General features: G+C 44.1%; 1 protein-coding gene across 1 annotated transcript; it reads left to right on the top strand.

Annotated features, from left to right (window-relative positions):
* Positions 1–4547: 4547 nt before the first annotated feature.
* On the top strand, positions 4548–15168 carry LOC117755765 (synapse differentiation-inducing gene protein 1-like). The gene is made up of 4 exons (XM_034575820.1): positions 4548–4975; positions 6850–7332; positions 11644–11781; positions 12463–15168. The coding sequence occupies exons 2-4, from the start codon at positions 6913–6915 to the stop codon at positions 12619–12621; spliced, it is 717 nt and encodes a 238-aa protein (XP_034431711.1). The 5' UTR covers positions 4548–4975; positions 6850–6912; the 3' UTR covers positions 12622–15168.
* The last annotated feature ends 513 nt before the right edge of the window (positions 15169–15681 follow it).

The following is a 15681-nucleotide window of genomic DNA, read 5'->3' as shown; positions in this document are numbered from 1 at the left end:
TAAGTTTAATGGGAAGTCATAAAGCACAAAGCTGCAACATATGCAGACTGGTGCTGTGACACTTCAGGAGCAGCTGAACAATATCCCTGTAAGTCATACGGCCAACTGCCATGGCTGGCTGACTCATCTCCTGCTTTACCTGCAAACACACTCCGCAGGATTAACAGCATGCTGTTCGTTAGCACTAATAATCTTTCCAATGGTAATCCTCTGAGGTATTATTCCTTCAGAAATCTTTAATCCCCTTAAAGAGGGACAGGGTGTCAGCATCAGGCCAAAGCTGTTTTTCTGATGCAAAGAATGTACACAGCTATCACATGTTTTTTCTTTTTCTGTACTTTTTTGCAGCCAGGTGTTGTGGAGCAGCGTCACTACATCAGAGTGAATCCATCATATTAATGATCCCGGGGTCGCTTCATTATTCACAGAGAAGCAGCTCAGCTGTCCAAATAAATTATCATTGGTCTTCCATTAATGGAAGTTTTCAAATCTTGCCACAGAGGATGCCATTAATCTGCGCCCAGCTTCTCTCTGGGGTGGAACGGTTGGCTACTGTAGCACAGCCATGCAGCAATCTGCGAAGATGAGAAAACTCCCCACTGTCCTCGTTCACTTTCCCACTGTGGGAGGAAGTGGAATTATGATTGACGTTAACTACTGCGGCTCCAGGCTGGATCTCTTCCAAGTTGCACACTTTGCATTTTTCTTTTCTTGTGAACGTCTAAGTGGGATGTGTGCTTAATACAAGTGAAGGGTACAAGCCACCAAGTGATACTTCTGTCTGATGACAAACGCCGACCTTTCCCCCTCCTGATGGAGCACTTTCAAATCATTTGATACATATTGCATTTGTGTGTTGGATAATTGCAAAGCCAAAAGCCTCTGTCTGTCCCTCGGGAAGCCCCTCCCCCCCACACCCCCACACACATCCACTCCCCCTGGACCGGTGCACACTGTGGGCCGGCTTCCAGGCGCATACTGTGTTAATATTCTGATTGACTGTTTGTGGAAGGACGTTGAAAAGTCACATACTGTACAACTTTGTAACACTTTAATGAAATTGCTTCTCATAATGTTGGCGTTCAGCAACTATTAAGTTTTTCATTATGACAACCTGCTATGAGGGTCAAACTCATTTTCATTTTCCATGGATGTAAGAGGGCCGTAAATTCATTTCATCTAATGCCCTGCAAGGCCTGACTTTACCAGCAGACCTTAGCAAATAGCTTAAGTGAAGTTCTGTCATGTGGATGTCAGAAATGAATTCTGCAGGAGTCTGATTCAGGCACGTTGCGGTAAACAAACTATAAAAACAGCGTCTGTTGCGCTCGTGGGCTCTTAAGCTCAATTTGCTCCTTTGAGAGAAATAGCCACTTCCTGAAGGTGAACAGCTGGATTTGTGTTTTTACACCCACCACTTACCTACTTATCTCCTTCATCACTACTACTCTGTCTCTTTGTCCCCATGTAACATCACACGATGCGGTCATCGTACCCGGAGCCAGGTGGTGAGTGCGAGGCGGTATTTGGCTGTGGAGTTTTTTCCAGTTTGAGGCTTGCAGCATGCAGCTCCAGCCAGAATGCTCCCATATGCCAGGCTTCCTCCTGCTCCTGCACCTGAACCTGCACGGCGCCGCGGGGGGAATTGAAGTCTCACCGTTCTTTGCAAACTGACCTCTCTGGCCAAATAGATGAGGTCCGAACACAGCACCTGGTGTCTGTGATCAAAACCAGCAGCAGAGAAATGATGCTGTTAATACGCAAATATGAAGCTGCACAGGTGGACCACTAAGTTTGCACGCAGATTTAATAGTGTATTTAGACTTTTTTTTTTATGAGTTGTCTCTGAGGTGCTCTACTGGCATACGCTTTGTGTTTAATCAAAACAGGAAGTAATGCACAGAACGGCCATGTGGGAAAATCCGCTTAAATCCCCCCCCCCTTTCTTTGCAAAAGCCGACTAGGCCAGATCAAATTAAGTGGTTTGATACTTTCTCTGCCAATCGGATTAGGCCGACTAATTCCCGAAGGTGTTTACATGATTAAAGCTGGTTAATGGGCCTGAGGAAAGTTCGGGATGTCAGAGTTGGCGGCGATATCTAACAGGGCGGCAGGAGGAAGGTCAGAACAGGAGGAAAATGGAAAAAGCATTTTTCTCTACGTCAATCAAGAGCACAGGGAAATCTTTGTGTTTCTAGAAATTACAACAGCCTGTGGAGGGGGGATTGGGGGGGGGTAGGAAATACTTGACAAATAGTGCATCTGCTACGTAGTGACACAGTGCCTAAATATAGAGTAGAAAATGGAGCAGAAGAAAAGGGCACAGTCAGGACCATAAATATTCACAGTCCATCTACAGAAGGCTGGCAAACCCACGGTCCAAGGAGAAATCCTCTCTTTTCTTAAAGTGTGTGTGCTGCAGCCTCCGATTTTAGATTCAGATGTTCCTGAGCCACTTTGACACAGATCCTCATTAGAAAATGCAACTCTGAATGCTGCTGTGAAGGATGCAGCAGAAGGAGACAGAGGGGGGGGAAAAGAGGAGTAATGGAGAAATGGTTACATGCCCCCTCCCCGCCACCAACCACCGCCACCCCCTCCCCTAATATACTCGTCTCCTGAGGGAGTGGTATCCATCACGGAGACGGCGGGGCTGTTATGCCACGTTGAGTCGTGCATGTGAACACAAGGTGACTCTGGAAGAGACACAGCTCATGTGTGCCCGGTCTTTTAAATGCAGCCCCATGTTTCCCCCATAAAGTGTCCATCAGCACCTTAATGCATCTCCCAGTGAAAGTGACAGAGCCTGGGCCTGCACATTATTAACTCCAGACATTTTTATGAGCCTGTGCCCCCTCTGAATAAGATATGTTCCCAGTGCTCGGTGCCTGTATATCAGTCCTGTAGTTTTTTGGAGTCGCAGCCTCTGATAGGAAATGTTTTCAGCGTGTTTTTTACATGAGCCTCAAAATAAGACCGTGTCTCTGTAAATATTGTAGTTATGTCGTTATTATTCTCCAGTGGGATCAAAAATAAACTGGGTTTAATTTGTCCCTGTGTGGAATCTATTAAGTCGCCCATTTGCTGGAATGGGAAAAACATCTGAATTAATGTTATGTAAACAATGATAAATTCTGGCGTGGAATCATAAGCAGCTTTGCAGAGTGGGATTAAAGTAGAAGAGCTAAATTGGCAGGCTCATGATAAATGCATGGGATATCTCTAAAATATTAATCAAATATAAATGTGCAATGAATTTAATAGTGGCTGATTCCTGTGCTATATTTGGAAGCAATTCAAAGCCACATTGCAGGTTCAGAGACGTTAATGTAAAATGGCAGCGTTCCCTGAAATACACAATAAGAGCTAAAATTATGCGAAGAAATTCATGTAGGAGAGGGAGAGCTTTGTAAAAACAGATCTGTTACTTTTTTATGTTGTGTGTGAGGCAGTAAAACACATTAGTTACACAACTCCTCCTGATCTCTCTCTTCCTCCTCTCACCCCAAATGGACGAGGCAGGTGGCCGCCCACACAGATTATGCATTCATGTGGTGTCGGAGTAATCTGAAAAAATTAGAACCCTACTGGGAAAATTCCTGTGAACTTGATGAAATTGATGGTTGATGAAGTTGATGAAATTGTTGTTGCCGAGTTGCTGACATCATCACTTATAAACCATACACAGTAAAAATGTTTTGGCCCTGATTCGGTCTTACACATCCAACAGCTGGCCACATGCCAGATGGAATGATGGCACTCGGGTGGTCCGCTCCTTCTTTGCCAGAGCTGGGCCACAAGTATGCCGAAGAAATACCACATGTCAACCGAAGGTGCCAAAGGTCGCCCGAATTAGTTTCGTTGTATTTGGGCCACTTTTTACCTCATGGGCCACTTAGGCACAAATCCAGATGACACCTCACCTAGAGCACCGCATGTTTGCCAAAAAACATTTGTTTTGGGATATTTTGGCCACTTTAGGTTCACATCCATTTTGTCAAGGCCACAAGAAGGCTAGCATCCGCCTAACACAATACATTCAGCTCTAAATAGCAGCTCCTAATGTCAACTTGCCAATTGTTATACATCACAATACTTTTTAGCCAATATAGACAATTCTATGAGTAACGTGCATGTTTTAGATACATATGTCACACCTGATCCTTTATCTCTGGTCTTCATTATAATGCAAAAATTGGAAAGTTTCTTAAACGCTCTGAACACATAAATGCAACACGTTTTGTTTATAGCCTCCATGTTTATTTCCCACATTCCCCAAAGCACTTGATGCACCCAGGTTGGAACAATGACTGCACATTGGCCTTCTCTTTAATATTATAAGATCTCAGTGGCTTGAGATACTAATAGAATTGAATTTGTTTGTCTTGTTTAAGTCAAAGTGCAGTAACTTCAGGACACTATACTCTCCAGAGTGTGCAGAGTGGAAATAATGCTCCATCATGTGATCTGAGACATATTTCCTCCACAGCAGCTGCTCCACGGATGAGGTGTTTATGTAACGCGGAGTTAAAACAGCACCACTGGGGGTGCCAACCAGCGCAGGGGACGCCACTCTAAAGACTGTGGAGGAAGACAGCCGAGCAAGGCGAGCAGAGTCTGGAGATGTCACATCCTCGGTCGGTGATGGAGTTTGCAGCGCGCACCACGCAGCCAATCCCTGCGCGAGCTGTTTGGAGCCACATCTCAGCGCTGAAATGCTGTGCGTAAAAATCTACCTGTCAGACGCAGCGGCGGTGCCACGGCGGCCAGAGCTCAGCGGACAAAGTCCTACTCTTCCCCCACACACAGCCGGAATAACTACACCTCTAATACCGCATGTTGTGCTGTGCTGTACACTGGACTGTTTCCTGATAAAAACTGATCATGTGAAGTAGGAAGGTGTGTCCGTCCGTCGACTCTCTGATGCGCCGAGGAACGATGCTCAGCGAACCTGCGGGAGGATCTTCAACCACAGGTAAGAGGATGTTTATTTACCAGTGTGCCAACATGTCCACTGGCTGTTATTCTGCAGTGGATTTGAGATTTCTATGTGATAGAAGTCCTATAACATGTGTGAGAGAAATATTTATTCTGTGCAATAAAAAAAGATGTGATGTCATCAAAATAATGAAATAGTGCTTTTTTTGTGTATATCTCTCTCTCTCTCACGCACACATTGTTTATAAGCTGTAATAAAAAGACGAAAACAGAGGGAGAAGAAGGGTATAGGAGAAGAGAGAGAGAGAAGAAGAGGGAGCTCATGGTCATAAATGATATATTCCAGAGGACATTACATTGACTTGACCTTAACCATATAGTTACTACTTATGCTTAACCTTATTCTAACCTTAACTTAAACCTAAACCTTAATCTAACCTTAAACATGAAGGCACCTTAAAATTTAATGATTTACTTTATGGGGACTTGCTTTTTATCCCCATAAGGAAGATACGTCCCAATAATGGGACAGTGTGAACTGATTATGGTCCCCACAACATGAGGTATACCTGGACCACACACACACACACACACACACACACACACACACACACACACACACACACACCTAGAGTGAGATAATAAACTGTAATAAACAGACGGAAACAAAGGGAGAAGAAGAGGTGGAGAGAAGGAAGAGGGAGCATATGATCATTCATAATAGTGGCGGCTCAGCTCACACTCACATGTGCTAAGTGCCCATCTTCTCATGTCAGATGAATTATTTGTGGGGGTGGGATGTGGTTTTTGTTGTCTAATGTAGTGTGTAATGGAATTCCCTGCTACCCGCTGAGTGGCTCAGCCTTAGGAGCATGTGAGAGTGGAGACCGCTGGACACAGTGTTGGAGACAGAGAGCCTGAAGTCTGTGTGTGTGTGTGTGTGTGTGTGTGTGTGTGTGTGTGTGTGTGTGTGTGTGTGTGTGTGTGTGTGGGTGTGTGTGTGTGTGTGTGGGTGGGTGTGTGTGTGTGTGTGGGGGGGGGCTATGGCTCTGAGAAAATCACCAAATTTTCTGTGTGTGTTTCAACCCCTTGGCCCATTTTTCATGACAGCACCTTGGATGAAAAAGCATGAAATGACTTTGACTTGATCGGCTACTTTTCCACTAAAATCCGAATTACTACACAGCTGCTCCAGGGGCTTTAGTCTTATTTCATCGTTAGACCTGGGATGAAAGATTAATTTGATCATTTAGATTAGATTCAGATTTAGATTAGTAAATGGATGAGGTCTCTGTGGGCCAAGAGCAAATGACCGCTGGCGCCGGATGGCAAATCTGCAAAACAAAATAGTTTATTCGCTTTATCAAATCCGGACGTGCTCGGATCACTCAGTCTGTAATTGGTGGACTTGTTACCTCAACGACTGCCTCTTCTAGCCTTTTACATAATTTTTATATCCGATCTTCCACTTTATTTTTCAGACAGTTGCATTTGAAAACATTGAGGAGTCAAGGAGGCCAGTCCACAGACAAGTCAGAATAATCAGTATCCACTGTGAAATACAGCAGCACCTGCCTCACTTCCCCTAGTTGTTTAATATAGGCAGCTGTGACAAGTGGGAGATTTTGTCTTCCTCTCTGCATGTTTATATGAGTCTGTGGGTGGGAAATGCAACAGTTGAACATACACAGCAGATGGTGATTTTAAGGCCCACACTGCTGAGAGCTTGTAAGAGGAAAAATGCTGAATGCAAGATTTCCTGCAGTGAATTCATGTCCGACAGAAAAGCACATTATTACTAAAAACAGCTCATACAGGATCAGTCTATTTTCACAGGTTTGTGCCATGACTGAATTAAACTGCTGTGTCTCTCTCATAAGGTTTTATCATTCTGCTCTATGTGTTTTCCAGCTGCCAGACTGCTAAATTTCTCTCCATCCTCTGATCCGCTGGACGTCTGAACCTGCCACCGTCATGGAGAGCCTCAGCGAGCTCCAGAACCCTCTGCTGGACAAAAGACACGCGGTCCACAACGACTACCAGGGCTACCAGTGCGACTACCCGAGCCAGCCTTACCAGGACAGCCTCATCGGCTACTACTACACCGGGACTAGTGGCAAGCATAAGACTCAGCAGTTCCTGGACGCGACATCCCTGCACCTGGCAGTGGAGGCCTTCTACCGGCCCAACTTCATCCTGTGCAAAGACGACGTGAGCCTGAACAGCAAGGACTCCAAGAGCGAGAGCTTTGAGACCACGTTCACGGAGAGCAAGGACGCTGTGCATGATGGAGTGTCCGCAGAAAACACCCTGGACAGTGTACAAGAAGAAAAAGACATGAAGATCCAGACGGTGTCGTACGAGGTGGAGGATGAGCAGGGTCCTGAGTACGAGGTCAGAGGTTACTCGTAACTTATTCTGGAGATGTAGGCACCTGATTTATGGTCCCTACAAGCAGCACATGTTTCTGTTGTAGTCTGATTGTCCTCTTCGTATGCAGAATGATAAATATATATGCTTCGCCACTCCTGCTGCAGGTTACAAGGGAATAATTACTGTACACATCAGAGATCAAATTGAAGCAGAGCCGTTTAGCAGTGTTTGAGGAATTTGAATTTAGAGTTGCGACATGAAATTAAAGGCATTTCAAAACTCACTCGTAACTGTCAAGGCCATCCTGCTGTGTATGCTGTAGTGATGCCTATATTACTTTTAGACTGCCAGTGTGATTCATGCTCATTCCTCACTCTGTCCTCTAAATTGTCAATTTACTGGAGTCTTTCAAACCTAGTGTGGGGTAATTGTGCGCTTTTGTTTTATAATTACATTCTAAAGAATGATGATTGATTCGATCTGTCCAGCTGATGTTTTTCCAGGGCCTTTAACTACTCTTTCAAAAAGAAAACCGTGGCAGAAAAAAAGAGCAAAGTCTGTTCAGAAGTGGAAAAAAATCTAATTTCATCCAGGGACGCTTGTGAGACACCCAGGGCTCTGAGCTGGCACAGGAAGAAGTATAGCACTCTGACCGGGCTGATGATTGCGCCAGCGCTTGTCACTCGGAGGCCTGGCAGATAGATAGAGACATGGCAGCGACCGCCATTAATGCCATAAGTAATGCCGTGCTTTGAGGGTATTAAGCTGATGCATGGCTGCTGGATCAGGTGAGCCTGCGGCTAAAGTTATTCCATGTCAATTCAAAAGAGCAAATTAATGTGATGAAGAGCGCTCAGATAAACGCTGGGTTTCCAGATGGAATATGAGACTTTTTACTCAGCACCTGCGTTTCTTTACATATTCCCTTCCTGTGTGTGTGTGTGTGTGTGTGTGTGTGTGTGTGTGTGTGTGTGTGTGTGTGTGTGTGTGTGTGTGTGTAGGTGTGTGTGTTTGTGTGTGTGTGTGTGTGTGTGTGTGTGTGTGTGTGTGTGTGTGTGTGTGTGTGTGACTGTGTGTCTCAGTGCTAAAACTGATAATCCTTTCATTAGTGAAGACAAACACACGTACATGGAACTAGATTGATTTAGGAGAGGATATTATTACAACATACGTGTAGAGCATTTGTCACGTGTGTGAAAGCATAGCAGCTTTACGCCATCTAACTAAATAACACAGAGGACTTTCAAAGATGTGAGGAATAAAATTAAGAGGGAGGAAGCAAAGCTGTGGGAAGCTTCATTCACTTCCTTAAATTCCAGGACATAGTCTGTGGCAGTTTGTATCAGGTCTTCCCATAGTTTGCCATTAGACTTTTGCTAGTCTCGTCTCAGATGAAGTCTCATCTTATCATCTCTCTCCTAATTTTTGCAAAAGACATGCCACCGTTTAGTTCACAAGATATCACCTAAGTGTTGCAATGTTTCCTGTGGTGCTGTAAACTGTAAAATGCTCCCACTGATGCTGTCTCATCGCCCAAGGAGTCTGGAGACAGAGAAACTTAGAAGGCTGGTGATTATTCACATGGTTTTGTTCAAACTTTTCAACCCTGTGGTGCTGTAAACTGACCTGCTGCTGCTGCTAATGCCTCTGGTGCTGCTGGGTGCAGCTTTCTTTATTGAACTTTAAAAGTGACCTGCAGTAAATGAACCGTGGCGTGTAAAAACAGGCTGCTGTAGCTGCACCACCGCTGCTGCACAAAGAACTGTTCACCTGTTTATTCAAAGCAAAGAGTCGGTCGGCATAGTCGTGAACATGCCCGTTGTCGTGATCAACAACGTCGCTTACGCTGATGAGTCCCAGCTGACCGACAGAGCACCGATCATCTGTTTATTCAAAGTGAATTATATTTATATATCCTGTGTCCCCCGCACTATATTTTGATACTGCACTTTCTTAGGCACATAACAATACACATGCCAAGCGTGAAGCTGTTAAGATGAACAATTCACAAGCTATGCGAGCCACAGACAGACAGCCAGAGATTTTAGAAATTATGACATAGATTATAGATGATTTGTGGACCACTGCCCTATAGTGTAGATCCACCAGTAGGGAAAACAACTTGGTGACGTAACTTTACTATAATAACTCCACAGCTAGTTTGTGTCAGCAGCTGTCTGACACCTGTGTGACAGAGGGAATATAAATTGCAGGTAACAAAGGAACATGTGGAAGGTGCCGATGCGATCGTCCCTGCCACTAACAGGGTGCAGGGGTCTCTTCGGCCCTGGAGTTGTCTGTCCCCCTGCAGACTATAACGAGGCCTTGCAGAGAGCTGTGACGAGGTTGTTAGAGGCACCGTGTCCCAGAAGAACCCCATCAGTTATATACTGGCCTCAGACCAGGCTGGGAGTGTGTCCCAAGCCGGCCAGTGTCGGTGTCCAGGAGTCAGCAGGACTCAATGCACCAGTCACTCAGGGCTGTTATCAGGCCTTTCTGCAAAGATAAAGGAGATTACTGCTGTTTGTGCTCTCCGGTTTATTCATGTGGTGTCAGATTATGTGGTTATGACCAGCTGCTGTTTTGATGGATCACACCCCGCTGTCCAGGTGGACTGTGCTCATAAAGCAGATAACAGGACGCCTCGTAATCTTTTCTTGGCAGAGGTGACAAAAAAGGTGGTTTGGGTAGTGTAGCACTGACTTCTTCCACTTCTCTCTTACATCTCAATCAGGTTTGTTCACCAAAACATCTCAAGATGATTATACTCGACCCTGTGGTTTGGTAAATGCTGATCGGATTAGAGGTTAAAAGTGAGACCGATGCCCAGTTTGCTTGAAAACGAGGTTGCCTGTTCACAAACACGCTTCCTTTATTGTTTGCCCGCCTCCCTGACTCTTCTTTAATTACCTCTGAAATGGTTGCTTCAGTTCCTGCCTTACATTTCGATTTCTATTTGGTGCCTTCCTCTTCCTCTTTGATTGATCCCTGCAGGCAGCAAGACTAACAAACGAAACCTGCTCTTTATGAGAGCAATTCATTTAGACAAGCATCCTCTGTGTCTCTGGGACAGCTGAGAGAAGTAAGGCCACGTCCTCCTAAAGGTCAGCCGTGCAGTCACTTTGCTTTCCTCACTGCAGGCACGATGCACCGACAAAATCTTAATGGCATTCGGATGTATGATTTATTAGCTCCTCTGGCCCTGAAGGTTTTTAAAAAAAAATTATTTCAGCAAGCAATCAAAAAAAAATAATATTTGGTTCATATCTGAAAATGTACAAACTGAAAATGCTTAATCTGAAGCTACAGCTTATAATAATACGTCATGTCCAACCACTAGAGGCAGCAAAACAAGAAAACCGTCAAAATAAAACCAAATGAGGAGTTTGAGTTTGGAGGCACATTACCGGGAGTCTGTTGAACACCCAGTGTCTGGGTGTAAGGAGCTGGGTGCATTGAGGAGCCTGGTTGGTTCAGGTCTCTCGAGCTCGAGACGCAATTTAGCACATAAATGAAACTGTCTTCTCCGCTGTTTTCCGCTGTCACCTCGCGATGATGGAACAATCCGTTAATCCCGTGTTATCTGTCAGGCCGCTCATGGGTGTTGACAGAGGCACGAAATCCTCTCTGGCTGGCTGAGCACATCCTGTCCTGGGTGTTTGTGGAACGAGTCCAGATACAGTGGCCTTGGGTGGGGGGTTGAGGTGTGGGGGGGGGGGACATGAGTTGTCAAGCAGTAGACTGCGAAGTATCTCCAAAATACACCTGACTCTCTACATGTGTCCGGCCTGACCACAGAATTATTTAGGTGTCAATCTCAGGAACAGCGCGCACAGCTCACCTCGCATTGTAGGAAAGTAGAGCCAGACAGATATGGATTTTTGGGGGGCCGATGCCAATGCAATATATTGGCTGATGACATTTTATAAAAATATTGGCAGTGATAACAAAAACCCTGTTCGCAAAGTAATTATGTTGAGACTTGATATTTTACAGTTTATCCATAAACTTTACTATAAATAGCCACAAATGAAATGAAAATACAACCAATATATAGAACTGGAATTAAGAAAAATGCTCATCCTTTCTGCATTATTCTGTAAAATATAAGTTTTCCTATCTGCAAACATGAACACAGATAGCTAGATGTCTGTGAAAGGATCATATCGGACAATCTTTATCGAGCCAACTGATAAATTGTCAGTCTCTATAAGAAAGCCTATTTTTGTCTCACTAAATGTTTTTCCACTGTAAAAAAAAACATGCACTAAGCAGTATCATCTTTTCCTTTCCTGACATTTAATGATTCTTTATCAACCCTCTGTCTTCCAGAGTGACAGCTCCAGTGACAGTGAGAGCGAGGACAACTTCATCGTGCTGCCCCCCCGGGACTACCTGGGCCTCGCCATCTTCTCCATGCTCTGCTGCTTCTGGCCCTTGGGCATCGTTGCCTTTTACTACTCTCACAAGGTAAAGGCTCAGGCACCTCACGCCTGTCATTAACTCCAATTACACAGTATTCTGTTTAAGGTCAGTGAGCACAAGCACTCAGACAAGTGCTACGGCAGCCCGTTCTCCACAGCATGACCCTCCCTGCAGTTGTTTCAGATGACTGACCGCATACATTTTGTAGGTTCAGCCCACTTGTCAGTCTTCTGTGTTCGCTCTAAGAAACCATTAACATTGAGGGTTTTGGTTCACAGCAGTGCGCTGCAATTATGTTATTAATGGTTTTTGTGTTCATAGCTGAGTAAGACCTCATTTGTAATTACAGCAGCATCTCAGGTTTCTCTCACATCAGCATCTTCCTGGTCCAAAAAGATCCAGCTCACGCCCTTCAACCTCGGACAAAGCACAGAATAGTGGCTTTGCAACACTGTCAAAAATAATTGCAGCGACAGTTAGAGAAGAAAATAATGTGTCAGATGAATAAATAGATGCCTGGCTCAATTTTTGATAAGAAACCAAAACACCACAAACAACGCATTTATCACTGTCAGAGGTATAATGACCTTATTGCCATGGTAACTAATGGCTACCCAAGAGCATTTCTTGTTTTCCCTCTTTTAACTGTAGCTCAACACCTACTCATACACTCTGTGCTGATGAGTAACACGCCGGCTCATTTCGCTCTCTGCTTTGTTTTGTCAGACGGGCAAGGCCATCGCGAAGGGAGACTTCTCCAGAGCAGGGATGAGCTCCAGAAGAGCCCTGTTCCTGGTTGCTCTCTCCATTACCATCGGGACAGGGATGTACGTGGGGGTGGTTGTGGCCCTCATAGCCTACCTGTCCAAGCCTGGACACGTATAACACTGGACCGATGCAGCTCGCTTGGGGGGGAGACAGTCAGCGAGTGAGAGGAGGCAAGGTTGGATAGATTTTTTTTTTGCCCTCCCTTGAAGGCATCGTGCCTGAGCTGCTGTCGGCTGTCTGCGAAAAGAAGCTATATGAAGAGAAACGACTGAACCACAGAGAGAAAAGAAGTGTGGATGGAGTATTACTAAGACTGCATATTGATCTGGACTGGAGTCTTTATTTGTGGGATAAGATATTCCACCACCATCACTGGAAGAAGAAATGACAGTGCCGAAAAAAGATGACTCCTCTTCTACAAAGACTATTCTGGACTTACTATATTAGAAGAAAACTGAGCTAATAACAGTAACAAACTACCTACCTTTTACCACATTAGTCCTTTACAGCCTTTTTATTTTACCTTTACAGTAAATATATTCTATGTCAACACTATTACACATTGTGTACTGTCCACTTTGTAAATGAATTTCTCGGAAAAACAGTGGCTTTCTATGTTTGTTGAAGGGATATACTGTAAATCAATGCGGGCAGTAAACACATGGAAGTGGACCCTTAACAGAAGGAGTACAAAGGTGATCGTGTGAACACAAAGCGGCTGAGCAGTGGTCAAAAGGGTTAGTTGTGTTTATTGTGTACTGTAAATTTAGTCAATAAATACATTTGGCATGAATAATGAAACATCCTACACCATGTCTCCTCTTATCCTCTTATCCACTGCGTCTTTGCGAGAGATTTCCCAGAGCGGTGAATCCCAACCAGAGGTATTTCTCCTCCAGCAGTTCTGCAGTTGCCAGGGGGCATGTGGAAAGCTCAACTAATTAACTCAAGAAATCTCAATTATACCCTCAAAAAATAAACAAGCAAATAGAATTACAAGTTGAGTGATGGATTTTTAGAATCTGCTCATTTACTAGAGTCAAGTCTCAGCAAGACTGTCAGCCATTGACTGTATATGTATACGTGTCTCTACTTCCTCTCACTATCCATAAGTGAAGCCAGAATATCCTGCATACGAATGCTCTCATCTTGAACATTTAGAACCAATAGCTACCATGGGATGGAGCAACGAGGGCAAGGTCCCGCCTAGATATGTGTTCAACCAATCGCAGTCAGTCTCAGTTTCATGCAGTTCAACCCCATTTTAATAGCATTAAAAACAAATTCATCTGAAAATGAACAAATCACACACAAGAACTACTCAAAATGACAGGAAAAATCCTTGAGATAAAATGTATTTGAAGTGAACTTTTTAGTTTTGGAATGTCAATAACAACTAGTCAGAAAGCAAGCAAGAGTTAGCTAACAGGAATGGATAAATAGTTTTAGCTAGCTAAAGGAAACTTAAAATTAAAAGCTGAAAAAAGTAAATAGTTGAAAAAAAAGACTGTAAATAGTAACCTAATGTATTCATTACTTTAAACAACTTTAACTGTATCTTACTTTTACAGTAAAAGAACATTTTTATGAAAATGAATGGATAAAATCATGGATATAGCAGAAACATCCAATTAGCCACCGTCGCTCAGTGCTCAGAACAATATTTAGCACAATTGAATGAATAGTATTAAAAAAAATACTGTCACAACATACACTGATAATAATAAACGATGGTGACACCACAGTAAGAACATATTTGGGAGATGATGGCTGAAGTCAAGGAGGGAAAATGGAGCTCAGCTCATGGGGCTGTCAGCTGTCAGCTTTAGACAAAGTTAGAGAATCACTGAACAACATATGGATTGTGCTGTTAGAGAGGCCTGTCAGAGCGTCCTGTCATCCACAGCGTGTTCTATTGACCCTTTGCTGTAACTGGCATGGCTCTTCACTGTCTTCTGGCATCGCTGTCATCACTGCCTCGCCTTGAGGTGACTTTAGCTGCCAGAGAGCTGTGAGTGTCAGGAGCAAAGTCAGGAAGAACAGCACTTCATCCCCTCCAGGACTTGGAAGGACCATCATGCACGTCCTCTTCTCTTGCCCCCACCTGCCACTCAGAACGTGATCCTCCAGAGTCAGAGGATCCTATATGCTGAAGTATTGATCGCTTACCAGGCTCAAGATGCACAAGAAAAAGAGATTCACTACACCTATAGGTGATATAGGCAATGGTATATACATTACTGCATGAGGCTAAATGAAGCCGCAAAGTAAGCAAGTCAGCACAGCCTGACCCTTTCCTGAATTTGTCTGTTTTCTCTTTTGCAGCTTCTCTCCAAATCTCTAATGCATGAAATGTGGCTCGATGGGGGAGATGGGGGCGAAAGTGCCGCTCTCATCAATGGGAGCTGTATGGGGTGCTGGAGTGGGCTCACTCTCTGAGCGAGTGCAGCGCCGCATGTGTTTTCTCTCCTGCAATAGCTAGGAAGCTTCACCCACGCCTGCTCGCACATCGCTGGCTCAGACCACCAGAAGCAAGCTGATTTTATTAGTCATCCACCCCCATGTGAATAAAAAAACTTTCCAAGAGGCTGCAGCAGGTTGACTCGGAACTTCTGCAAATGTATGAACACCTTTTATTGCGTGTACCACAGTAAACAACTTCCGTCTTTTGAATTTATAATTACATTGTCTGTGCTGCAGCTTCTATATATAACTATCGTATCCAAAATCAAACCAAAGTCTGTTTTTGTCAAGTTTAACAAAGCTATATCCAAGATGGCACATCTAGCAAATTACAAAAATTATAAAATGAATGGGTCTTGCACACGGAAACACATTTCAGGAGGAAAAGCGACGATGAATGGGCTGAAACGAAACGGATAAGAAACTGAAAGGGGGTGAAAAGACAAAAAGACATTAGAGCTGAGTGCTACATCAATAAGGAGCATGATGCTCTTGACTGTTCATGCGACTGAAAGACATTTTCAGATGCCTATCGCTGCCTTGACAAAACACCTGTCACCCCTCACTGTGCAGGGACAACCGATGCATAAACAATATCTCCACTTGGTGTCCTTCCTCTGAAAAAGAACTCTTATCTGAAGTGGTTGCAACAGTTACAATAAACAAGGTGTGTATTATATCCTTGTTTTACTGAAAATAACGTTCAAATAATTA

This window comes from Hippoglossus hippoglossus, chromosome 22 (assembly GCF_009819705.1).
Source record: "Hippoglossus hippoglossus isolate fHipHip1 chromosome 22, fHipHip1.pri, whole genome shotgun sequence".
In the NCBI taxonomy this organism is placed as follows: domain Eukaryota; kingdom Metazoa; phylum Chordata; class Actinopteri; order Pleuronectiformes; family Pleuronectidae; genus Hippoglossus; species Hippoglossus hippoglossus.
This window is presented reverse-complemented; position numbering and strand designations above follow the sequence as displayed.

Coding starts and splice junctions, on each gene's coding strand:
- LOC117755765 (XM_034575820.1), top strand. CDS start 6,913: ATGGAGAGCCTCAGCGAGCTCCAGAACCCTCTGCTGGACAAAAGACAC. Junction 7,333..11,643: donor AGCAGGGTCCTGAGTACGAG/GTCAGAGGTTAC, acceptor TCTGTCTTCCAG/AGTGACAGCTCCAGTGACAG. Junction 11,782..12,462: donor CCTTTTACTACTCTCACAAG/GTAAAGGCTCAG, acceptor TTGTTTTGTCAG/ACGGGCAAGGCCATCGCGAA.